Below are 27695 nucleotides of genomic sequence, written 5' to 3'. Positions count from 1 at the left end.
CACATTTGACCTTACGAATTCCAAATGAGGTTCCTTTGCAAGTTGGTTGGAGGCATATAGGCTGGGTAGGTCTTAACTGCCTCTACCTTACACACACAAACTGCTTTCTTTATACATCTAGCTTTCCCTTTGAATGTAAATTTTCCACTATATCATTGGGTCTTTTGAACTTCAGCTCTTCTAACAATAAAATCCCTTTCATAAGGTGGGTTCACCAATTTTATTAGTAAGCTGAAAAAATAAACACATTGTTTGGCATTTTCTAGTGAGGGGCAAGGTTTTACCCACAGTCTTGAAAGGTTTATTCAACAAATACAAATGAACACTTTACTGTTCCCCTTATATTCACCCAATTAACGTCTCAAAACTATTATATATCAAAGCACCGAATAGCTGGCTTTAATCCAATTAAGACACACACAGACACACATTCAAACACAGAGCCTCACTAGAATTCTATTTTAAAAAATAATTTCCAATAACATTGTACACATTAATATCTCTTCATGACATGAGCCCCATCATGGAGGTGCCTCTGCAATAATGCCAGTGTGGCAGCCTCTGGAGGTGCCCCACTGGGCATGTAAATGTGCACTTCTCATCCTTTCCAACATAATGTAAATATTGATATCTGAGGCCAGATGTGTGAGCTTCCATTCTTTCATAGTGCAATAGGAAAAGAGGGAAGAGGTGATGAAAGGAAGCAAAGGTCCTGCAAGAGGGACAGTGAAACCTATGGACAGACGTAGATCATTCATTGGCAGTAAGAGAGGATCTATCCCAGGCTGCTTCTACAATGGAAGTGCTCTCCTAGGCAGCTTAAAGCGAGTTCCAGACCATGCCATCCTCCAGGGTTAAGAGGGCTCAGCTGAAACATGCCCTAATCATATGATCCCTGCTGTTGGTGGACGTTTTGATGAGACAGCGAAGTCCTGTGCCAAGCCCAGCTACCTCCCTGTGCAGCCAGAGAACCTCTGTGTTCTGCATCTTTCTCCTCCTCCGATGAGCTGTGTCATTCCAGAGCCTCACTGTCCACAGCTCTCTGGAGAGCCGTGTTATGGAGAGTGCAGCAGACCACCACAATGCACAAGACTCACGTATTTCAGGGCACCAGACCGGCCCAGGTACTGGAACCGCATCTTCACAAGCCCGATAGCCTGCTTGATGGTATCCTTGAGACCAGATGGTTTAGATTGTAGCACCACTGCGGTCCTATCTTGGGGTCTCGTAGAGCGACGAGCAGCCACCTTTTCAAGGGATGACTTTGGCCCCTAGAATTCATACAAATGGTTTGGGAGGTGGAATGAAAAGCTGCGGCATCCTGGGCTGCTAGAGCATGAAGGAGTTGTGGCAGCTGCCAGGGAAGCAAACACACACATATACTCTTGATGTGGTCATAGACCAGTGAACTTTGAGGAAGTGGAAACCCTTCCAGTTGATGGGTCTCACTGGCTGCCTTGATGGCCACATGGGTTCAATTGGTGTTGTCCTGCACCTGTGGAAATCCAGCAAAAACCTAATGCCCTCTGCCCCTACGAGGCCACCTCTGTCTGAATTGAATGTATTGTCCAGCTCTTACAAATAAGGCATCAGTTACCTGTGAGTTGCAGTGGTGTGCAGTCAGTGTTATGGCACCGTGGATGGTAAATGCCGAGCTGCTCAAATCCCAGAGGGAAACTTGAAACCGCTGCCACAACTGTTTTGCAATTTGTATTTTATTTTGAGATGCATGCCTTGAATTTAGTAGTAATAAGTCCACCAAGGCCTAGAGATATTTTACAAAACTAAATTAAACATTTATTAATAGAAGAAAAGATTTTAAGCACATACATAGGTCTACAAATTACTACTATAACTCCTAAATCTCCTAATTAATCTAGCTTCCAGTTACACCTCCGTTAAGGCAACAGTAAAACAAAATAGATTTAAACAGACCCAGGCAAAGCACACAATACCCTGGACAATGATATTTACAATGAGTTTTCTTAGTTTCGGTTCCTCTGGACAGCAGCTTGGTGCACAGAGGCTGGAAGCTTTTCACACTTGTGTTAGACCTTAGAATGCCTTCTCCCTTACACATAACCTCATCTCCTTTATACATGTTTCTCCCTTTTTAATGTAAATTCCATTGTTCCAATGTGTCTTTGCAATTTTACTTTTTCCAAAAAACAATCTTTCATAGTACTCATATTATCAGTAATCTTTGGGAAAAATAGACACACTGTTTGTCTTAACGTTTTATGGCTAGGTGTAACATCCCGTCATCACTTTGAAGTTCAAACTACTCTGGTTTATCTAAAAATGCAAATGTTCCTCACACTTCACATCCTAAAACTTCAGCCATGTTTATGTACTTATCATTTCAAACCTAGCTTCTCTTTTGATATTTCAAAAGCTCCAGACTAGCTGTCCGCAATTCAATTAAAACCCCAACACTACACAACCTCACACAGAGAAACTAATCCAAATCCCACTATTAACCTATCTTTACAATAAATCACAATAATATTTTGAAAATTATTATATTTTCATAACAGCCATTGTGAGATGTCCACAGCTTGGAAGGACACAGAGGCAAATAAGTTCAAAGCCACAGTGGATTTGATGACAACTGGTAGGGTGTAGATGGCAGTGCCATGAGCTGTGAGTCTTTGTCAACAAGGGCACAAATCTCTGTGACCATCTGCCTGGAGAAACACCGTCTCCTGCAGCACTAGTTCTCCAATACCTCCAGGTAGCTCCTATGGGGAAGGCATGGCCTCCATTTCCTTCTTGCCCCTCGTCCCTCTCCACTGCGCTCCTGATCACAAGAGCTCTGTCTTCCCTGGAAGGGTGTTGCTCCTTATCGCCAATATTGGAAAACTGAGCTTGTATTACCAGCTATTGCCTTCCTTGAGCTCCCAATAATGTCTGGAAGCCTGACCCCCTCCTGCTCTTATGCCCGAGGTGGCAGGAAGGCGAGTGTGGGCGACCACTCTCCCCGCAACCTGTGTGGCGATGGCTGAGTGGCACTCTCTCAGGGTGCCACCCTGACTGGCAATGTACACCCGGGTCAGTCCCTGGCACCCCCTCACAAACTGACCCTGAGCCCTCAGTGGAGATCCTTCACCACCTGAATTGGTCTCAGAGCAATAGGGAGTCCATCCCCTCCTATCCCCTCCCCTCCTCCCCCAAGGTTCCTAGGGTCATCCTGTGGGGCAGGTGGAGGGGAGGCTGCCGGTCACTGGCCCAGGTCAATTCCCAAACTCTCTCCCACCGCCTCCCTACCTGCTGCCGATCCTGCAGCTTCGGCACCACCTTCAGCAAACGAGTCGACATTCCCAGCGAATAATTAATTCACTTTGCCACAACTTCACACTTCATCCCCTGAACCGATTCCGCATTCCCCACCGACATAATGCAGCTCACTGAACCGGCCCCAGGATAGTCCTCCGGGCAGCAGAGGGCGCTGAACCCGCCGCCAGGATAGTCCTCCGGGCAGCAGAGGGCGCTGAGCCCACCGTCTCTGGGCTCCTCCGGGCAGCAGAGGGCGCTAAGCCCGCCGCAGGATAGTCCTCGGGGCAGCAGAGGGCGCTGAGCCCGCCGTCTCTGAGCTCCTCCGGACAGCAGAGGGCGCTGAGCCCACTGTCTCTGGGCTCCTCCGGGCAGCAGAGGGCGCTGAGCCCACCGCAGGATAGTCCTGGGTAGCAGAGGGCGCTGAGCCCGCCGTCTCTGCGCTCTTCCGGGCAGCAGAGGGCGCTGAGTCTGCTGTCTCTGTGCTCCTCCGGGCAGCAGAGGGCGCTGCCTAGAGAAAATTCAAGTTGGAAACAAAGAACATGCAATTTCGTTTATTTTTATTTATTTTGTCGAAATATAGTGCTAATCCCACCAAATCAAATCAAGACAGAAATATAAAATCAAGAGATTTGGTGTAAAAATCATGAGCTGCTTTTTTTCCCAAACATAAACCATTAATTAGAGATTGACTATTGATTGAAACCTTAATTTGGCCTAAAACAGGTAAGAGTTATTTACAAAACCACTTAAAATATTGTACAAACAAAACTGCTTGTGTTCCGCAGCATTTCCCACACAAACCAATAGAGTGAGATAATATGAGGGAACAGGTTCAAAGGGCTGAACGGCCTACTTCTTTTTCTACCTTTCTCCCTTTGGCATTCCTGGAGTCTTGGCCAACTACCCTGTAAATGGTGAAGATTGAGGAGCCTACACACACCATTCTCAGTGATGAGATCTTGCAAGTGCACAACCACTTTCCCCGAACCTAAATTTGACAAGTCCACAACATTGGCTATTTTTATAATTTGAGCTGTAAGGATAAGTGATATTTTGCTCACTAAGAATGGACGGGTGAGGGTGACACCATTGCAAGTGATGGCACTTGTGCAGCTGTAGATTTTTAGCTTGCACTGAGAGTGACTGGATGACATCACGGGTCCATCGAAAACTGGAAGTAACCAGCAGTCAGTAATCACTCTGTCAGATTGAACACTCTAGGAGAGAGCTGTAGACACTGAGAAAACATTGTGTGTGGGACATAGATTGTTTTCAGGTTCATTGTGTTACATTATAAAGTGAATAGTAACCTTTTTTTTTATTCATTCATAGGATGTGGGCATCACTGGTTAAGCCAGCGTTTATTGCCCATAACAAAAACAGAATTACCTGGAAAAACTCAGCAAGTCTGGCAGCATCGGCGGAGAAGAAAAGAGTTGACGTTTCGAGTCCTCATGACCCTTCGACAGAACTTGAGTTCGAGTCCAATTATTGCCCATCCCTAATTTCCCTTGAGAAGGTGGTGGTGAGCTGCCTTCTTGAACCGCTGCAGTCTATGTGGTGTAGGTACACCCAGAGTGCTGTTAGGAAGGGAGATCCAGGATTTTGACCCAGCAACAATGAAGAAATAGTGATATATTTTAAAGTCAGGATGGTCTGTATCTTGAAAGGGAACTTCCAGGTAGTGGAGTGCTTCTATGCAGTTTGCTGAGCGAAGGAGTTCAGTGAAGAGGAAAGGAGGTGCTCCTTTCCTTTTCTACCTTTCCTCAGAAAGAAGAGCAGTGGCCTTGGCAAGTAGGACTTGGTGAGTATTTCTACTTTCCTTAATATTCTCTAAATTAGAGGAAATAAAAGTAAAGGCAGTAATTTAAAGGTAAGTCATGGCAGGGCAGATCGGTCATGTCGAATGCTCCTCCTTGCAATGTGGAAAGTCAGGGACACTTCTAGTGTCATGGTGAGCATGTGTGCAGGAAGTGTCTCCAGCTGCAGCTACTTGAAATCCACGTTTCGGATCTGGAGCTGCAGCTGGAGTCACTGTGGAGAATCCGCAGGGCTGAAATCTTCGTGGATAGCATGTACAGTGAGGTGGCCACACCGCAGCTAAAGAGTGCACAGGCAGAAAGGGAATGGATGACTGCCAGACAGAGTAAAGGCACTAAGCAGGTAGTGTAGGAGTCCCGTGGGTCCATCTCCCTCTCTAACAGATCTTTAACTTTGGATGCTACTGGGGGAGATGGTTTCTCAGGGGAATGCGACGAGAGCCAAGTCCATGGTACCACGAGTTGCTCAGTTGCACAGGAGGGGGAGAAAAGAGATTGGGGAGAGAAATAGTGATAGGGGATTCTATCATAAGGGGAACAGATAGACTTTTCTGCAGCCATGGGCATAACACCAGGATGATATGTTGCCTCTCTGGCATCAGGGTCAAGGTGGTCACTAAGTGGCTGCAGAACATTCTGAAGGGGGAGGGTGAACAGCCAGAGGTTGTGGTTCACGGTGGCGCCAACGAAATGGGTAAAAAGAGGGATGAGGTCCTGCAAACAGAATATAGGGAGCCAGGAAATAAATTAAAAAGCAGGACCTCAAAAGTATTAATCTCAGGATTACTCCCAGTGCCACGTGCTGGTGAGATCAGGAATAGGAGAATAGACCGGATGAATGCATGGCTGGAGAGATGGTGCAGGAGGGAGGGATTTAGATTCCTGAGGCATTGGGACTGATTCTGGGGCAGATGGAACCTGTACAAACCAGACGGGTTGCACCCCAGCAGGACTGGGACCAACATCCTCACAGGGGTATTCACTAGTTACTGTGGGGGATGGAACCTGAGCAGGGAGACACAAGAGAGGGAAACAAAGATGGGAATGAAAGACAGAAAAGTAAAAAGCAAAAGTGGAAAGCAGAGCAAACAAGGACTAACAGCAAATAGGGTCAGAGGACAAAAAAAGGTTCCATCCCCCACAGTAACTAGTGAATACCCCTGTGAGGATGTTGGTCCCAATCCTGCTGGGGTGCAATCCGTCCTGCTTGTACAGGTTCCATCTTCCCCAGAATCAGTCCCAATGCCTCAGGAATCTAAATCCCTCCCTCCTGCACCATCTCTCTAGCCATGCATTCATCCGGTCTATTCTCCTATTCCTGATCTCACCAGCACAAGTCTAGACAAGTCTAAAGGCACTGTATCTGAATGCATTCACAATAAAGGTAGGCGAATTAACAGTGCAAGTAGATGTAAACGGGTGCAATATGGTTGCAATTACAGAGACATGGCTACCAAGCCTGGGAACTGAATATCCAAGGGTATTCGATATTTAGGAAGGACAGGTAAAAAGGAAAAGGAGGTGATATGGCATTGTTAATTAAAGATGAAATCAGTGCAATAATGAGAGACGATATTGGCTCAGAAAATCTAGATGTAGAATCAGTTTGGGTGGAGCGAAGAAGCAACAAGGGCAGAAAACATTAGTGGGAGTTGTCTCTAGGCCTCCAAACGGTAATGATAAGGTAGGGAACGGTGTTAAACAGGAAATTAGAGAGGCATGTAACAAAGGTGCTACAGTAATCATGGATGAATTTAATCTACATAGAGACTGGGCAAACCAAATTAGCAACAATTCTGTGGCGGATGAATTCCTGAAGTGTGTACAAGATGGTTTTTTAAACCAGTACATCGAGGAACAACTAGGGAACAGGCTATCCTAGATTTGGTTTTGTGCAATGAGAAGAGGTTAATTAATAATCCTGATGTACGGGGTCCTTCAGTGACCATAACATGATAGAATTCTTCCTTAGGATGGAAAGTGAAGTAGTCCAATTCGAAACTAAGGTCCTAAATCTAAACAAAGGAAACTATGAAGCTATGAGGCGTGAGTTGGCAAGGATGGATTGGGGGACTTCATTAAAAGGCATGATGGTGAATAGGCAAAGGTTAATAGTCAAGGAATGAATGTATGCATTGCAACAGTTATGTATTCCTTTCTAGCACAAAAACACAACAGGAAAAATGGCCCAACCATGGCTAACATAAATTAAGGATAGTATTAGATCCAAAGAGGAATCATATAAAGCAGCTAGAAAAAGTAGCAAGCCTGAGGATTGTGAGCAGTTTAGAATTCAGCAAAGAAGGACCAAGAGATTGATTAAGAGGGAAAAATAGAGTATGAAAGTAAACTTGCAAGGAACATAAAAGAGGACTGTAAAAGCTTCTATAAGTATGTAAGAAGAAAAAGATTAGTGAAGACAAATGTAGGTCCCTTACAGTCTGAAACAGGAGAATTTATAACAGAGAACAAGGAAATGGCAGAGTAATTCAGCAATTACTTTAGTCCTGTTTTCACAGAGGAAAACACAATAACTTCCCAGAAATGCAAGGGAACCAAGGGTCTAATGAGAAGGAGGAATTGAAGGAAATTAGTATAACTGAAAAAACATTACTGGAGAAATTAGTGGGACTGAAAGCCAATAAATCCCCAGGGCCTGATAATATATATCCCAAGATACTAAAGGCAGTGGCCAGAGAAATAGTGGATGCGTTGGTTGTCATCTTCCAAAATTCTGTAGATTCTGGAACAGCCTTGGCAGATTGGAGGGTGGCAAATGTAACCCCACTATTTAAGAAAGGAAGGAGAAAACAGTAAATTACAGACCAGTTTGCCCAAAATCAGTAGTAGGGAAAATGCTAGAATCTATTATAAAGAATGTGATAACAGGACACTTAGAAAATATCAATGGGATTAGACAAAGTCAACATGGATTTATGAAAAGGAAATCATGTTTGGCAAACCTACTGGAGATTTTTGAGGACATAACTAGCAGGATAAATAAGAGAGAACCAGTGGATGCGTTGTATTTGGATTTTCAGAAAGCTTTTTTTAAAGTCCCACATAAGAGGTTAGTGTGCAAAAATAAAGCACATGGGGTTGGGGGTAATATATTGGCATGGATTGAGAATTGATTAGCAGACAGGAAACAGAGAGGAGGAATAAATGAGTCTATTTCAGAATGGCAGGGTACCGCAGGGATCAGTGTTTGGGCCCCAGCTGCTCACAATATATATCAATGATTTCAATGAGGGAACCAAATGTAATATTTCCAAGTTTGCTGATGACACAAAACTAGGTGGGAATGTGATGGTGAAGAGGATGTTAAGAGGCTTCAAGGTGATTTAGACAAGTTGAGTCAGTGGGCAAATATATGGCAGATGCAGTATAACGTGGATTAATGTGAAGTTATCCACTTTGTTAGGAAAAACAGAATGACAGAGTATTATTTAAATGGTGATAGATTGGGAAATGTTGATGTACAAAGGGACCTGGATGTCCTTGCACACCAATCACTGAAAGCAAGCATGCAGGTGCAGCAAGAGTTCGGAAGGCAAATGTTATGTTGGTCTTCATTGGACTTGAGTACAGGAGCAAGGATGTCTTACTGCAGCTGTATATGGCCTTGGTGAGACCACACCTGGCGTACTGTTTGCTGTTTTGATCTCCATACCTAAGAATATACTTGCCATAGCAGGAGTGCAGCGAAGGTTCATCAGACTGATTCCTGGGATGGCAGGATTGTAGTATGAGGAGCGATTGGGCTAACTAGGCCTGTATTCACTGGAGTTTAGAAGAATGAGAGGGGATCTCATAGAAACATATAAAATTCTGACGGGGCTGGACAGACTGGCTGCAGGAATGATGTTTCCTCTGGCTGCGGGGGTCTAGAACAAGGGATCATAATCTCAGGATATGTATTGGGCCATTTAGGACTGAGGTGAGGAGAAATGTCTTCACTCAGAAAGTGGTGAACCTGTGGAATTCTCTACCATAGAGGGCTATAGAGGCCAAGTCACTGAATATATTTAAGGAGAAAATAGATTTCTAGACTCTAAAGGCCTTAAGGGATATGGGGAAAGAGCGGGAGTATGATGTTGGGATTGAGGATCAGCCATGATCATATTGAATGGCAGAGCAGGCTCGAAGGGCCGAATGACCTATTCTTCTTCTATTTTCTGTTTCTGTATTTCTCTACATCCCAGGAATGACTCAAGTGAACCTTCACTGAACTGCTTCTAACGCAATTATATCCTTTTTCAAATAAGGAGACCAAAACTGTACACAGTATTCCAGAACAAAAACAAGAATACCTGGAAAAACTCAGCAGGTCTGGCAGCATCTATGGAAGGGAGCACAGTTAATGTTTTGAGTCCACATGAACTCTTCAACAGAACTAAGGAAAAATAGGAAAGGGGTGAAATATATGCTGGTTTTGGGGGGTGGAGCGGTTGGGACAAGAGAGCTGGGTGGAGGGCCAGTGATAGGTGGAGATAAACAAAAGATGTCACAGACAAAAGGACAAAGAGGTTTTGAAGGTGGTGATATTATCTAGGGAATGTGCTAATTAAGGGTAGAAAGCAGGACAAGCAAGGTACAGATAGCCCTAATGGGGGTGGGGTGGGGTGAAGGAATCGAAATAGGCTAAAAGGTAGAGATAAAACAATGGATGGAAATACATTTAAAATAATGGAAATAGGTGGGAAAAGAAAAATCTATATAAATTATTGGAAAAAACAAAAAGGACGGGGAAAAATCAGAAAGTGGGTGAGGATGGAGGAGAGAGTTCATGATCTAAAATTGTTGAACTCAATATTAAGTCCGGAAGGCTGTAAAGTGCCTAGTCGGAAGATGAGGGGCTGTTCCTACAGTTTGCGTTGAGCTTCACTGGAACAATGCAGCAAGCCAAGGACGGACATGTGGGCAAGAGAGCAGGGTGGAGTGTTGAAATGGCAAGCGACAGGGAGGCCTGGGTCATGCTTGGGGAGAGAACGAAGGTGTTCTGCAAAGCAGTCACCCAGTCTGCGTTTGGTCTCTCCAATGTAGAGGAAACCGCATTGGGAGCAACGAATGCAGTAGACTAAGTTGAGGGAAGTACAAGTGAAATGCTGGTTCACTTGAAAGGAGTGTTTGGGCCCTTGGACAGGGAGGAGAGGGGAAGTAAAAGGGCAGGTGTTGCATCTTCTGCGGTTGCATGGGAAGGTGCCATGGGAGGGTGTTGAGGTGTAGGGGGTGATGGAGAAGTGGACCAGGGTGTCACGGAGGGAATGATCCCTACGGAATGCCGCCAGGGGGGTGAAGGGAAGATGTGTTTGGTGGTGGCATCATGCTGGAGTTGGCAGAAATGGCGGAGGGTGATCCTTTGATGCGGATGCTGGTGGGGTGATAAGTGAGGACAAGGGGGACCCTATCATATTTCTGGGAGGGAGAAGAAGGTGTGAGGGCGGATTTGGTTATCTCCACCTATCATTGGCCCTCTATCCAGCTCTCTTGTCCCAACCCCCACCTCCCCCTTAAACCAGCTTATATTTCACCCCTTTTCTATTTTTCCTTAGTTGTTTTGAAGACTCATGCAGACTCGAAACGTTAACTGTGCTCCCTTCCACAGATGCTGCCAGACCTGCTGTGTTTTTCCAGGTATTTTTGTTTTTGTTTTTGATTTCCAGCATTTGTAGTTTTTTGCTTTTATCACAGTATTCCGGATGTGGTCTCACCAAGGCCCTGTACAGCTGCAGTAAAACTTCTCTAATTTTACATTCCAAACACCAACATTCCATTTGCCTTCTTAATCACTTGCTTTACCTGCAGACTAACCTTTTGTGATTCATGTACCACCAAGCTCTGAAATCTCTAAAATAATATGCTGCTTTCCTATTCTTCTGCCAAAGGGGACAACCTCACGTTTTCCCACTTTATACTTCAAATGTTAAATGTTTGCCCGCTCACTGAACCTATCTATATCCCTTTGCGATCCTTTACCTCCTCATTATAACTTACTGTCTTACATATCTCGGTGTTATTGTCAAATTTAGCTACCATTTGTTCGGTCCCTTCTTCCAAGTCATTGATAGAGATTGTAAATAGTTGAGGCCCCAACACAGATCCCTGTGGCACTCCACTAGTTACAGTTCGCCAACTCGAAAATGACCCATTTTTCCCTTCTCTCTACATCCTGTTAGCTAACCAATCCTTTATTCATGCTAATATGTTACTGCCTGCACCATGAGCTCTTATTTTGTGTAACAACCTTTGATGTGACTTTATCAAATGCTTTTTGGAAATCCAAGTACACCACATCTTTATTCCCCTTTATCCACCTTGCCTGTTGCTTCCTCAAAGAGCTCTGATAAATGAGGTGTAAAGCCCCACATGACAGAAGGCAATCTCAACCATTTCTCTGATAGGGATAGCCATCATTTTTTGTTTTTATCCAATTCCCATTCGATGCCACCTTACACATACTTTTAGTTTGTAACAAGCAACCGAATTAAACCTACTGTTGGCCTGAGCTCTTAATGCAAAGAAACAGTCATTTAAGAGAAAAACTAGACATGTCAATAGATAGAAACGATATGCTAATGCTATGGAAACATGACAGTAACAGATAAACATTGAGCTTTTATAACAAATGGTTGGTTTTCAATTCTTTCACATTCTGATTCCAACTTATTCCACCTGAGCTTTGAAATTGTGTCTGTGAAACTCCTGAGAAATTTCCAAAAGTGTCTTTCCTTTTGTTTCCGGCAGAAAGAATCCAATAAATAAAGCGGTGAGGAAGCTAATGGAAAGGAATGGCACGTAACAGAAACTGCCCAGGCCCTCCTGAAAGACAAAAAGAGGATGAATGCAAACAGAACAAGATTTGAAATCTAGTAAAGATTCTGCCATTGCCTTTTACACCCCCTCCAAAACCATCTTTTATTTCTTTGTCTCATGAGCATTCCCTTTGGCTTTGTACTAAAATCCCTTTTGTCATTTAATTTCTCAGCCTTCCACCCTACCATTGCCCTTCTCTTTTGTTCTTTCCTCCCCCCACTCCTTTTCTCATCTCTGTAATCACTTTAAACCTGATACATCTCTATAACCTTTTCCAGTTTACGTAGGATATATGGCAGAAAAACAGGCCATTCGGTCCAAGCAGTCCATGTTGTGTTTATGTTCCACTCGAGCCTCCTCTGACTTTCCTTATTTAAATCTACTATTATAATCATCTACTCCTTTCTCCCTCATATACTTGTCTAGCTTCCCCTTAAATGCGTCTATACTATTCTCTTCAACCACTCTCTGTATTAGTGAGTTCCACATTCTTACCACTCTTTGGGTAAAGAACTGGGCTAGTAATCTAGAGACCTGAGCTAATGATATGGAGACATGAATTCAAATCGCATCACATTAGCTGGAGACTTTAAGTTCAATAAAATAAATCTGGAATAAAAAGCTAGTACCATTAATTGTGACCAAGAAACTATCAGATTCTCATAAAACCCCATCTGGTTTACTGATGTCTTATAGAGAAGGATGGAAATCTGCCATCCTTTCCCGGTCTGGCCTACATTTGACTCCAGACCCTCGGCGATGTGGTCGACTCTTAACTGCCACACATTTATATTCAAGAACATTGGCTCAACATCACCTTCTCCAGGGCAATTAGAGCTAGGAAATAAATGCTGGGATTGCCAGAATATCTCACATCCCGTAAATGAATTTTTAAAAATTAACTCTTATCTCTCTTTCCATAGATGCTGCCTGACTATTTGCAGTATTTTCTGTTTTTATTTAATTTTTTTCTTTAGGGTCTCAAGTTATTTTTATTTCTTCCCATTTTTCTCTCATACCCCACCCCAACCAGGAGAATGAACAGCACAACTGCCTATGGGCTCTCTAATGCTGTTGTGTAATCTCCAGCTGCTATTGGCTCTGAACAAAGGTCACGAAGTCAGTGGTCATGAGTAGGTATAAATGGCTCTTCCCCTGAGATTTCTTTCCCCTTCCATCCCTCAGGCCTGTGCTCTTTGGAGCTGCCATCTCTGGCTGGGCATATCCCTGGAAATATCATCAGATGACCATCTGCCTCTATCCATCCAGCCCCCACACACCCACCATTGGCTGCACAGAATGCGCACGACCTTCTCACAGCCAATTAGAAAGAGAACTGACTGTCTGGCTGGATGTTTCTTGACTGTCCGTCCATGTCCAATATTCCTATAACTAGCAATCAAAATTGCTCAAAGCATTCTTTAAAAAAACATTTTTAATGCCCCAATGATTTTTTTTCCCCCCAAGGGTACTCTGCAATATCATGGAGAATATTCACTAATATCTGGAGACTCCAGAACAGTCCTGGAGGATTGGTAAACCCCTACCAATGGGCAGGAAGAGCTGAACCAAACCCTAGCAGGCAGAGATGGCAAATCATCAGGGCACCATGTTATGATCTCAGCAGAGACCAGTAGAGACAAGTAACTTTTCTTTTAAACAGAAGAAATATGAAATCCCAATTATTTACTGAAGGAATGAAGCCATAAGATTCCACGGTTTCAAACAGAATTTTTTTAACTATACAAGAGTCAACAAAGCAAATATAAATATTATCTATCCTATACTCTAAGTTCCAGAATTAACATGAGTTAAACATGAATTAACAGGCAAACCATGGTCGAATATAAACTATAAATTATGCAGTAAATGGCAGATACAACTAAGGCAGATTTAACGAATTAGCAGCCCAGTAATCATGCTAAGTCAAAAAGTCCTTCAAAGTCTGTCTTCTATGTGAGAAATTTCAGCTCTTCCTTCTAGTCGCTAGCCTCATTCCCAGTTCAACAACAGGGTACAACCAACCAGAGTTCCATGGGTGCTGTCTTCTCACAAATAGCTCACATCTACAGAACCTCCCCAACTCGGTGTGGATGGTGTAGATCCACCAATGTTATCTTCAAATAACAGAAACAGCTGCAGCAACTTATTCTCTTTCCTTATTCTCAACTGCTGGATCTGGCCTCCTCTTAAGTTTTGTTCAGCTTGTCTGTTCTGCTCCAGTTAACTCCTTTTATTTCTTTTAACAAGGTTTAATTTTGATTTCCTAACCTCAGCTTGCTCCTGATTTCCTTAGAGACTGGAAAGTTCAGTTTCATTTCTGTGTTTACCTTTATTGCTTTCCTTTCAGTTTCATTTTCGGTTCAGCTTCTGATTTGAGGTAGGATCTGCCTCAAAAACATACCAATTAAAATTTCAAAATATTTACGCACACGGGACGTAAAATTCCGGCCCATGTTATTTGGAGTGGCAATAATAACTCCTCCTACTACATCTTCGCCATCTATTTTCTATCTGTAGTTTGTTTTCAAAAACTTCAATAAGTGGTTTGTCTTCTGAACCTGATGAAGTTACTCTCACAATAGATTATGAACACACTGGTGAGGAGAGGAAATTCCTTGCTGTTTTCTTGCAAGATCAGCATCTGAAAGTTTATTATACTCAGCATCAGATGACGGTGAAAGAAGAGGGCTACCACTCTCTGGAGAACTTGCTGCACCAGATGAAGAATGTGTATCCAGCACATATAAAATCTGACCAGTGAAAAGCCTGTTGACCTGCACAAATTCTCTGGGAGTAACATCAAATTTCAAAACGCTGGTATTAGATTGTTATCTGAAAAGGAAGAATGTGCAGCGTTATAGGGAGAAGGCGGGGAAATGGAACTAGATGAGTTGCTCAATCGGAGAGCCAGTGCAGACACGATGGGTGAAATGACCTCCTCCTACGCCATAACAGTTCTGTGATTCTGTGAAGTGTATCTTGAGATTCAGCCAAGTATTCAGTTGATCCTGTTGGCTTCTGGGAAACCACTTTCTTTTCCTTCTCATTGTTTATTAGACTGTCACCAGACAAGTAAAAATTCTTGAGCATTGCACGTTGGTTTTCTTTCCTTTGAACAGTTTTTCTTTTATTGTTTTCTGCAGTATTGTCCCTGAATTACCCATAATGGTTAAATGATACTGATGCCTTGTTTTAGTTTTGGTTTTGGTTAGGGGTCCTACACAATCCACTAGAACCCTGTTAAATAGTTCATCAGAAGCGGGTCTTGGGATCAATAGAGCTGGTTTAATCAACGCTGGGGCTTCCAAACCAGTTGATATGTCCTGCAGAATTCAACCACATGTCCTTGCAATCCCAGCCAATAAATGCAATTTGTTATTTTGGCCTGAGTTTTACTTATTCCTAAATGACTTGCCATCAGAATATCATGTGGCAATTCTTAAAATTTCCTTGCAGTAACCAGGAGGGAGAACAATTTGGTAGACTACATCTTTGTTGGATTCCATGAGAAACGTGTCTTCGATCGAATGGCACCTAAACTCCTACCATTTGCATATTTCCAAAATGTGAATGACATGTTTACTATCCGCAGCTACATGTAATAATTTCCTTGCATGTTTTAATGGGCCCTATCCTGCTCTCAAACTCAGCTTTGAAATGGATCAGTCAAATGAACTCCCTTTCCCTGACATACTAGCTGAGAAATCTGCCAGGGCGTTCTCTACCATGGTCTACCACAAGCCTACCTTCACTGGTCAATACACATGTTGGGATTCTTACAGTTTCATAAGGTATAATATTGGCCTTATCAGCAACCTCGTAAATAGGGCCTAAGCCATTTGTTAACCATGCAAGCTTGATGCTGAAATAGGGCACATCAGAGACATCCTGCGGGATAATGGCTACCTTGATCAGATCATTTTGCACTATATATCGCCCAAACTCATAAACAGGCCTAAGGCTGTCACTTTCGGCCCTGAAAAGTGCCCAGTCTACCTCAGGTTACCCAGGAAGGGCAAAGTAACTCAAAAATTTGAGCAGCAGGTAAAGCTAGCTGTTTCACGGTGCTACTGTGCAGTAGCAACATTAGTGGTATTCACCACTAACAGGATGCTGCTGTCAAGCCAAAAAGTTATTCTGCCTATCACAAAAATAAGTAATGTGGCATATGGATTTCAGTGCTGGTGTGATGCTAGATATATAGTCTGTACATCCCAAAGATTGGCAGATTGCATTAAACAGCATGTCCCTTCCACTATTCACAATGGGCAAGGTGCAGACCGCACCCAACCAGCCCGTACTTGCAAAACTCAAAACACAGTGCCTGTTATGACACAGCAGTTGGTGAAAGCTGAGTTATTTAAAATCCCAGAGGGAAACTTTAAACAACTGTCATAACCTATATTTTCAATTGGTATGTTTGAGATGCAGCCCTGAATTCAGAATTGAAACCACCAAGTCTCCAAAGGTTTTTTTATATAAATTAAATTAAACATTTATTAATTTAACAACAAATTTAAACACATACACATGTCTACAAATTACCACCATAACTTTTAAACAAATCCCCAAATTAATCACTCCCAGGTAATCTTCCCCAAAGCAACAATAACCCATAGACTTAGACACCAGGCAAAGCACAGAATCACACAGTGGCCATCGAGTCTGCAACGGCACGTGAGAAACACCTGACCTACCTACCTAATCCCATTTACCAGCACTTGGTCCATGACCTTGGATGTTATGACATGCCAAGCGCTCATCCAGGTACTTTCTAAATGATGTGAGGCAAACCCCCTCCACCACCATCCCAGGCAACACATTCCAGGCTGTCACCACCCTCTGGGTAAAAAAGTTTTTCCTCACATCCCCCCTAAACCTCCTGCCCCTCAAATTGAACTTAGGTCCCCTCGTGACTTATCCTTCAACTAAGGGGAACAGCTGCTCCCTATCCACCCTGTCCATGCCCCTCATAATCTTGTACACCTTGATCAGGTCACCCTTCAGTCTTCTCTGCTCCAACGAAAACAACCCAAGTCTATCCAACCTCTCTCCATAACATAAATGTTTCATCCAAGACAACATCCTGGTGAATCTCCTCTGCATCCCCTCCAGTGCAATCACATCCTTCCTATAATGTGGTGACCAGAACTGCACACAGTACTCCAGCTGTGGCCTCACCAAGGTTCTATACAACTCCAACAAGACCTCCCTACTTTTGTAATCTATGCCTTGACTGATAAAGGCAAGTGTCCCTTATGCCTTTTTCACCACCCCACTAACATGCCCCTCTGCCTTCAGAGATCTATGGACACACACGACAATGTCCCTTTGTTCTTCAGAACTCCCTAGTGTCATGCCGTTCATTGAATACTTCCTTGTCAAATCACCTCACACTTTTCAGGGTTAAATTCCATCTGCCATTTATCTGCCCATTTGACCATCCCGTCTATATCTTCCTGTAGCCCAAGACACTCAACCTCACTGTTAACCACCCGGCCAATCTTTATGATATCCACAAACTTACTAATCCTACCCCCCCACATAGTCATCTATGTCATTTATGTAAATGACGAATAATAGGGGACCCAGCACAGATCCCTGTGATACGCCACTGGACACTGGCTTCCAGTCACTAAAGCATCCTTCTGTCATCACCCTCTGTCTCCTACAACTAAGCCAATTTTGAATCCACCTTATCAAATTACCCTGTATCCCATGTGCATTTGCCTTCTTTATAAGTCTCCCATGTGGGACCTTGTCAAGGGCTTTGCTGAAATCTATATAAACTACATCGACTGCACTAACCTCATCTACACACCTGGTCACCTCAAAAAATTCAATTAAATGTGTTAGGCATGACCTCCCTCTGACAAAGCCATGCTGACTATCCCTGATCAAACCTTGCCTCTCCAAGTGGAGATAGATTCTCTCCTTCAGAATTTTCTCCAATAGTTTTCCTATCACTGATGTGAGATTCACTGGTCTGTAGTTCCCTGCCTTATCTCTACAAACCTTCTTAAATAGCAGAACCACATTAACTATTCTCCAGTCCTCTGGCACCTCCCCCGTGGCCAGAGAAGAATTAAAAATTTGGGTCAGAGCCCCTGCAATCTCCTCCCTTGCCTCCCTCAGCAATCTGGGACACAAATCATCCGGATCTGGAGATTTGTCCACTTTTAAGCCTGCCAACACCTCCAATATCTTTTCACTCCCTATATCAATTTGCTCAAGAACCTTGTAGTCTCTCTCCCTGAGTTTGATACTTTCATCCTCCTTCTCTTGGGTGAAGACGGATGTGAAGTATTCGTTCAACACTCTAGCGATGTCCTCTGGCTCCACCCATAGATTGCCCCTTTGGTCCCTAATGGGCCCTATTCTTTCCCTGGTTATTCTCTTCACATTGATATACTTATAGAATATCTTGGTATTTTCCCTACTTTTACCAACCAGACCTTTCTCATATCTCCTCTTTGCTCTCCTATTTGCTTTCTTAAGCCCCAACCTGCACTTTCTTTAGTTCACTAATGCCTCCACACATTTTATTTTAAAAATTCAAAGTGAATTCCCTTTCAATTTGGTTCCTTTGCACAGTTGTAGGCTTACAGGTGGCTTAGATATTGCAGGCCTCTGACCAACACACACAAAACTCCTTTCTGTCTATACCTAGCCTTCCCTATGAATGCAAATTCTCATAGTACCACCAGGCCCTTTGAACTCCACCTCTCCTAAGAATAAAACCTCTTTCACAATACTAATTTTATTAGTAATATGAACATATTGCTTGGTGTCTCCTACCTAGGTGCAAGATTTCACCCCCAGTCTTTGAATGGTTTACTCAACAAAATGCAAATGCACCCTCTACCTTACTGTTTAACATCTCAAAACTACTATACATCAAAGCACCCAGACTGGCTGGCTTAAATTCAGTCAAGACACACACACTCACACCCACAGACACAGATTACAAGTCCAATTTAAAATAATTTCCAATAACTTTATATACGTTAATATATCCATGACAACTCCCTTCGTATCGAAAAATGAACGTTCAGAATTCTAAAAGACGGCTTCATTTTTTAATAACCTATCTCACACTATCAGCTGCATGTATTAACATAACATATATACACAAGTCCTTGATATCAACAGAAATCACTCCAGTTCAGTGTCCAGGTTTTTTTTAAAGTATCCAATTTTCCTTTATCCTTCAAACTCTTGAAAACACATCTGTGAATGGATTCTCTCTATCAGAAACATGTATAATCCGTAGATTAAATGGTGGTAATAATAGACTGCACCTGAAAAGTCTTGCACTTTTGTCTTGAAATTTGTCCAATGACTTCAAAGGATTGTGGTCTGTATAAACAATTGTTTCTGATGAATTGTTGGCAACATAAATTTCAAAATTCTGCAACACTAACACCAAACCCAAGATCCCTTTTTCAATCGTTGAATATCTTCTCTGTTGTACATTCAGCTTCCATGAAAAATATCCTTTCGGTTTTTCAATTCCAGTGTCATCTTCTTGTAACAGTACAGCCCCAATGCCTATATCACTTGCATCAATGGCCAACTTGAATTGCTTGGCATAATTGGGTGCTGCCAGCACTGGTGTTGTAGTTAATACAGTTTTCAAGCTATCAAATGACTTCTGACACTCCAGTGTCCATTGAACCTTCTTGTTCTTTTTTAATAGTTCAGTCGGTGGAGCGACCACTTGGCTAAAGTTTGGTACAAATTTCTGGTAAAACCCACTTGTGCCCAGAAATCTCAAAACTTCTCATTTTGTTGTAGGCTCTGGGAAATCCACAATAGCCTTGACTTTCACATCTCTCGGGGCCACCTTACCATGTCCAATGGTATGGCCTAGAAATGTAACTTGCGGTTTTGCAAATTCACTTTTAGTCAAGTTCATCACCAAATTAGCTTCTTGAAATCCAGAAAATAATCCTTCCAGATGCTGTAAATGCTCCTCCCATGTAGGACTGAAAACTATTAGATCATCAATATAAACAGCACAATTGCTTAGATCTGCAATTACTTTTGTTTGTCAGTCTTTGAAATGTCGCAGGTGCATTCTTCATGTCAAACGGCATGACTTTAAACTGATATAGTCCACTTGGCGTTACATAAGCCAATATCTCCCTTGCTCTCTGCAATAACGGAACCTGCCAATATCCTCCTAGCAAGTCAATCCTTGTGGTAAATTTCGATTGTCCCACTTTCCCAATACAATCTTCCAACCATGGTATAGGATATGAATCTGTTTCTGTCACCGCGTCCACCTTTCGATAGTCCACACACAGTCTTTGTGTTCCATCTGGTTTTAGTACCAGCTCAATAGGCAAACTCCAGTGACGGCAACTAGACTCAATGATATCAGTTTGAAGCATGAAATCAATTTTTTTTGTACTTGTGATAAATTTGCTGGATTTAATCTATAAGGATGTTGCCTTATTGAAGATGAAACCTGTACAGAGACATCATGTATAGCTAAATGTGTCTTTCCTAATTTATTTCCCAAATAGGTTTGAGTGCCTGCAATAGCTTTTCCAAATCACTTTGACACTTGCTTGGAAGGTTACTTAATATTTCATTTAAATTTTCAAGCACCCTTTCATTATCCAATTTGATTAGAGGAAAATCAATTTCAGTCCTACACTTCTACCTCTTTCTCATCACCCACCATCACTAACACCTGTTTTTGTTCCTCTTCCTTGTCAAAGTGCTTTTTAAGCATATTTACATGACACACCTTCTGCTTCCTTCTTCTATCTGGAGTATTTATTAAGTAATTTACTTCACTCAATTTCTTTTCAATACTGTAAGGCCCACTAAATCTTGCATTTAATGAATCACCTAACACTGGTAACAAAACTAATACTTTCTCACCAGAAACAAAACTGCAAGCTTTAACTTTCTTATCTGCCTTCATTTTTATCACTTGCTGTGATATTTTTAAATGTTCCCTAGCTAACTCACATGCTCTGCTCAACCTTTCCTTGAAATTTGAAACCTAATCCAAGGGAATAGTTTCTGAATTTTAACCAAACAATTTCTCATGAATTAATTTCAGTGGTCCCCATACCTTAAATAGGATAACATTCTGATGCACCTCACTCCAGCTTTCATTTGCTGAGACATGATGCGGCCTCCATTTTCTCTTAAAATATCTCCCTTAAGGTAATAACATATGGGAATACATTTTGCTTCTATTTCTGAATAAGCTTTCTGATATAACTGCTTTAATTGCAAATCATTTCTCTGTAACTCCACTAAACTCCTTCAGTTAAACACTTCAGCTGAATTGACCTGTAGATTTTCCTCCTGAACAATGTTATCAAACACAGTGCCAGATAATTGGATTTCAACACCTTCTTGCCTTTGAACTGCTTGCCCTTCTTGTTTCAACCTGTGTGCCTGTGACCTCATTACCACACAATCTGGAAACAATCCAGGATGCCTCCTCTGTAACACCTCTGTTGAAAACACTTCTACAGACTGCTCAACTACTCTAGGCATCACTCACATTTGTGATCCAGCTATATTACCCAGAATAAAATGAACCCCTGCTATGGGCAATTTTTCTACTACTCCAACAATAACTTCACCTGTTCTCAATTTGCTCTTTAAATTTACCTTCCATAACGGAATAGATTTAGCATCTCCATGAACCCCACTTATTATCACCTGCTCCTGCAATACTCCCTCTGACCAACAAATATTACTATCCCATAATATTAAAGATTGACTATCCCCTGTGTCCTCTTAAAATTTTAACATTATACCTACTCCACCCTGGATACATGGAAAGACTTTGCCTTCACACACAAAGGCCAGAATTCTTACTGATGGGCGGGTGAGCCCCAGCGGCTCGGCGGCCAGCGGGCAGCCAAACTCTGCCGCCAAAATGGGGCCAACCGCCATTTTGAGTGGCCGGTCCAATTAAGGCCCACCCAGCGGCCTGCCCGACAGGAAGTGCCATGCGTTTCCTGTGCGGGGGGGCGTGGGGGGGGGGGGGGAGGTGGAGGGATTCCCCATCTGTCAAAGTGCGCTCTTTCGTGCATGTGCGCAAAAGAGCGCACTGCTCCCTGAGACTAAGTGCTATCTCAGGGAGATCACTGACAGTGTAAAAAACATTAAAAATAGAAAAATATAAAAATTATTAACATGTCCCCCTCAAGTGACAATGTCACACGAGATGGGACATGTTAATAAAAAGGACATAAACTTTTTAAAAACGGACATGAAACCTCATCCTGCCAGTGGATGAGGTTTCATGTATTATCAGGAGCCCACTGGAGCTCCTGGCCTGCTCGCCAGCCTTAAGGTTGGATGGGCAGGGTCTTTAATGATCTTAATTAGCCTGTCAATGGCCTTAATTGGCCATTGACAGGCCAGCCGGCAGACAGCTGATTTTGCTGTCCGCCCGCCTTCCTCAATATTTAAGTGGACTGGGATGATGTCGGGGGTTCCTCTCAACATCATCCCGCATCATTTTCCCATCAGCGAGCGGGCCCCGCCCCCAAATTGCTGCCAGGAAAATTCTGGCCAAAGTCTTTAACATTTCTACAACCTGCTCCTCAGAATTCTCTTGCGTAAATTGTGAACACATTCCCACTTCCTTACCTATCACTGATTCTTCCTGTTTTACCTGTACACAAACCATTGGTTTTTCCTTTGCCTGTACCTCAGAACACACAGTACTTTTACTTCCATAACTTTTCTGTACCCCAATAATTCCTACAGATTTTCCCAGTAATTTCCAACACACTGACTTTGCGTGCCCCACTTTATTACAATGAAAACACCTCCATTTTTGAATGTCCCTCCCACCCTCAGCACCTTCCTTTTTATTCTGAGAAAAAACGTCCTGGGAATTCCCAGCCACTTGTTCTCTTCCCTGATCACCTACCTTCCTTTCACCTTCCCACTTTCTATCCTTTTCCAATTTGAAAGGGTGACAGAAAAAAGGTTTAGCTCTATGAACCAACTCATAATCAGCTCTCTCTACTACTTGTCTTACAGTTTGGACGCCCTGTTCCTCCACATGAGTTCTCACTACCAAAGGGATTAAGTCTTTAAATTCTTCCAAAATAATTACTTCCCTAAGAGCTGCATATATTGTCTATATTTTTAACACCTGTATCCACCAGTCAAAATGATGTTGTTTTACTCTCAAACTCAGTATAAGTTTGCCCAGGCTGTTTTCTCATATTCTTAAATTTCTGCCTGTATGCTTCAGGAACCAACTCATATGCACTCAAAATAGCCTTTTTCACCACATTATAGTTCACCGATACCACTTCAGACAGCAAAGCATATACCTCGTGTGCTCTATCCAGCAACTTAGACTGTAATAATAACATCGAGTACTCCATTTCATCTGTTTCGCTATTGTAAATGAAATAAAGAATGCTTCTACATCTCGATCCTCAAACTCTGCAAGAGCATGTACAAATCTAAACATCTCCCCACTAGGTTTTAGATGAAAGGTCTTTTCATCGTCAGAACCCTCCACAGAATCAGAGATCTCTTTTTTTAACTTCCAGCCTTTTAAGCAGGTATTCTCTTTCTCTCTCTTTCTCTCTTTCCTGAAATTCCAGTTCCCCAGCTTACTTTCTTTCTCCTGCCTTTCTGCTTGCTCCCTTTTAAATGCCATTTCTCTTTCCTTTGTATTTAACTGTTTTTTCAGTTCCTTTGCTTGTTCAAATTCAAGCTTCTTCATTTGCAACTGTAGTCTCACTGCCTCCAGCTGTGACTCACTAGTGTCAGGTATCACATGCAACTGTAGATGCTGTGCTATACTTTTAGTTATATCTGATTTTCTAGCCCCAGTTGGTAACCCCAATTTTAACTTATCTGCCTACTCTGTCAACTTACTCTTGGTTATTTTTTGCAACCCAATCAGAGTTATATCTTCTACTCCCAGACAAGTCTTAGCAACTTCCAAAGCCATCTTGCAGTCTCATCGCTTCTAAAAATTCTCACTAACTTCTGAATTCAAAGTGCTTCTTGTACTTGTAACCTTAAGATTCACCGATTCCAATCAAGGAATTACAATAATTATCCCGCCACAAGCCCCCAGTTGTTATGACACAGCAGTTGGTAAGGGCTGAATTATTTAAAATCCCAGAGGGAAACTTTAAACAACTGTCATAACCTATATTTTCAATTGGTATGTTTGAGATGCAGCTCTGAGTTCGGAAGTGAAACCACCAAGCCTCCAGAGATTTTTTTTATATCAATGAAACATTTATTAATTTAACAACAAACTTAAACACATGCACATGTCTACAAATTACTACCATAATAACTTTTGAACAAATGCCCAAATTAATCACTCCCAGGTAATCTTCCCCAAGCCAACAATAACCCATAGACTTAGACACCAGGCAAAGCACATTTTATCTTACAAATTCAAAGTGAGGTTTCTTTCAATTTGGTTCCTTCACACAGTTGTAGGTTTACAGGTGGCTTAGATGTTACATGCCTCTGACCAACACACACAAAACTCTTTTCTGTATATATCTAGCCCTCCCTTTGAATGCAAATTCTCATAGTACCACCAGGCCCTTTGAACTCCACCTCTTCTAAGAATAAAACCCCTTGCACTGTGCTAATTTTATTAGGAATATATACATCTTGCTTGCTGTCTCCTAGCTAGGTGCAAGATTTCACCCCCAGTCTTTGAATGGTTTATTCAACAAAATGCAAATGCACCTTTAACCTTAGTGTTTAACATCTCAAAACTACTATACATCAGAGCACCCAGAGTGGTTGACTTTAATCCAATTAAGACACACACACACAAACACAGAACCTACTACAAGTCCAATTTAAAATAATTTCCAATAACACTATATGCATTAATATCTTCATGACAGTGTCCAACATTAGATGTGATTCCACGATAGGACAACATTTGCTAAATAATCCTCAGTGTGCTAAAAATTATGCTGACAACCAATTTAAGATTGTTAGTTGAGCCCACAGTGTGGCACATTTGCATGTATTGGAAGCTAACTATATTAAAACACAGGGCCTTGCTCTTTGCAGACAGAAAGAACATGTACACACATTGCACCTGTTTCAGCTAAACAAAATAAGATAGCCATTCACTGCTTCATTCCTCAGGGCAATGCCTTGACCAATCAGAGTAAAGCTACCTGGTTTAAATTTCAAACAATTCTTGGCAGTTAACTGTCAGTCACCCTTAACTTGTGCATTCTCCATGGCAACGTCTCTACTAATCAGAGTCCACTTGTCAACCAATCAGCACTCCCTTCTCATACAATATAAAGTTGTTACTTCCCCTGACATTTGTATTTTAGCAATTGCCTTGATGAGCACAAGACAAAAAGCTTTGACAAAATGTCCTTTTTTAAGCAATACTCTTTCACATTCTCAAAAGTTTATTCTAGTTTCATTGATCAAAACCACCTGTCAAACAACATTTCCTTCTCCCTGGCAAATTCTACAAATGTTTGATTCTGTCTTTTCTTCAAAGTCCAAAATTTTAATTGATATGCTTCGGGGACAAGCTCAGAAATATTAAGCACCGCAGTTTTATCTGTCTCATAATTTGAGGATTGTTCGTTTGAAAGACCAGATTAAACATCCATAGCTTTCCCACCAAAACGCTCTGCAAAATAAGAGTCCATATGTCCTTTGGCTATCCAAGTTTTGTAGCTACTTTTTCAAATGAGTTGAAATATCTCTCAACTCCGTCCTCAGTGCATTTAGGGACTAGGCAAAGATTCTTTGTTAAATCAGAGCTCAGAATGGGACTTGATTCATCATCTGAACTATTAGCCTCTCTTTCACTCCATAACCTAAGATTTTCTTTAGCCAGGTCATACTGTCTGATTTCTTTCTTTCTTTGAAGCTCTTTATCTCTTACCTCCCTTGCTAACTTCTCACTCTGGAGTTCAAGTTCAAGCCATCGCATTTCTCTTTCTTTCTTTTTCAAATTCAAGATTTTTTTCATTTCTTTTTCTTTCTTGCATTCAAGTTTTTCCTTTTCTCTTTCTATGTCAAGCTGCTTCGTCTGCAACTAAATTTTAGGTAACTCAAGCTGTGTCTACCTGGTCAGGCTTTTCTCCTTCCAATCCCAAATGCTATGCTATTACATCAATATTTTCTGCTATTTTAGCCCCTGCTTTTAACTCTAACTCCAACTTTTCTATTTATGGTTAATTTTGTAAACCACTTGAGATAAATCTTCCCTCTCCAGAAAGGTCGTGGCAACTGACAAAGTTATTCTGCCTTTCAATACGTGTAGTAAAATTCACCATGAAATTTTGTTAGCCTTAATCCCAAGAAGTCCCAGCACCCGTATATGTCTGTGGATTTGAAATCCTGCAAAAATCCCCCAGTTTTGTTGCAATCTTGGTACACACCAGTAACTTTTTCTTAAATAAAAGAAATATTAAATCCTAGTTATTTATTAAAGGAATGAAACCACAAGATTCCACGGTTTCAAACTGAATAATTTTTACTACAAAAAGTCAACAGAATCAACAAAGCAAACATCATTATCTATTCTATATTCTAACTTCCAGAATTAATATGAGTTAAGCATGAATTAACAGGCAAATTGAGGTTGAATATTAACCAAAAATTGCACAGTAAATGGCAGATACAACTAAGACTGATCTTACGAATTAGCAGTCCATTCAGTATGTAGTTATCACACTCAGTCACAAAGTCCTTTAAACTCTGTCTTTCTCATGAGGAATTTCAGCTCCTCCTTCTAGCAGCTAGACTGATCTCCATCCAACAGCAGGGCACAACCAACCTGAGTTCCATGGGTTTCATCACAAACGGCACACATCTGCAGAACCTCCTCAACTCAGTCTGGACGGTGTAGATCCACCAATGTTATCTTCAAGTAACAGAAACAGCTGCAGCAACTTATTCTCTTTCCTTATTCTCAGCTCTAGCCTCTTCTTGAGTTTTCTTCAGCTTGTCTGTTTTGCCCCAAAAACAGCTTGGACTGATTGGTGTCCTTTTATATCTTACAACAATATTTCAGTTTAGATTTTCCAACCTCAGCTTGCTCCTGATTTATTTAGAGACTGGTAAGTTTAATTTCATTTCTGTGTTTATCTTTTCTACTTTCCTTTCAGTTTCATTTTCAGTTCAGCTTCTGTTTTGAGGTCAAGTCTGCCTCAAAAACATACAAATTGAATTTTAAAATATAGATTCCCTCAGAACCAACATTACCAACACCTCCTAGTGGCTGACTGAAGAGAGGAGACTGCTAGATGTGGGCCTCAAGAAACCAAAGATGGATTGCAGGGTGGCAGAAAAATACATTTTAAACGGGTAAGATTTATTAAGGTCAATAAAAAGAGGGATCCAGAAAGGATACACTGCACAACAAGGTGTGTGTTATATTAGAGAGTGTTTATAAGTTAATTTTGTCACAATATTAAGTTAAATTTAGTCTCTGTTCAAGATACTTACAACAATGAATGGAAAGGCCATCACAACAACAATAAGGTTTATCCAGAGCAGAGAGCCATTGATCGTGTAGGCTGCAGGCCGTGCAGTTTGGTCAAAGATCTCCATTGGTATGACCCCAGTTACTCCAGCTAAGAGCAAAGGGGTCATCAACAAACACGTTATTAGGGGGTAATGAGACAATATTCATTAGCAGTCAACAAGTGAATACAGTCTTCACATACTACAGTGATTGTAACTGAGATATAAAACAGAGGGCACTGGTGTAGGGAGTGACACAGAAACAAATGGAAACATTATGGTTCTGAA

The 27695-nt window shown here is 41.8% G+C and overlaps 2 protein-coding genes across 3 annotated transcripts in view; both read right to left on the bottom strand.

The window, feature by feature from the left end:
* LOC121285799 (solute carrier family 2, facilitated glucose transporter member 11-like) overlaps nt 1–4706 on the bottom strand; it is a 74455-nt gene extending 69749 nt beyond the window's left edge. For both annotated transcript variants that reach the window (XM_041202632.1, XM_041202633.1), the window contains exon 1: nt 3268–4706. The gene's annotated coding sequence lies outside the window, so the exon portion shown is untranslated. The remainder of the gene's footprint in view (nt 1–3267) is intronic.
* Nucleotides 4707–11315: 6609 nt separating this feature from the next.
* Nucleotides 11316–27695, bottom strand: part of LOC121285798 (solute carrier family 2, facilitated glucose transporter member 11-like) — a 75230-nt gene continuing 58850 nt past the window's right edge. The window contains exons 11-12 of the mRNA XM_041202631.1: nt 27390–27517; nt 11316–11918 (exon numbers count right to left, since the gene is read on the bottom strand). Of these exons, the coding sequence (XP_041058565.1) occupies nt 11763–11918; nt 27390–27517 (284 nt within the window). The 3' untranslated portion in view covers nt 11316–11762. The remainder of the gene's footprint in view (nt 11919–27389; nt 27518–27695) is intronic.

This window comes from Carcharodon carcharias, chromosome 13 (assembly GCF_017639515.1).
Source record: "Carcharodon carcharias isolate sCarCar2 chromosome 13, sCarCar2.pri, whole genome shotgun sequence".
In the NCBI taxonomy this organism is placed as follows: Eukaryota; Metazoa; Chordata; class Chondrichthyes; order Lamniformes; family Lamnidae; genus Carcharodon; species Carcharodon carcharias.
The sequence above is the reverse complement of the archived record's forward strand: the minus strand, read 5'-3'. Positions and strand labels throughout refer to the sequence as shown.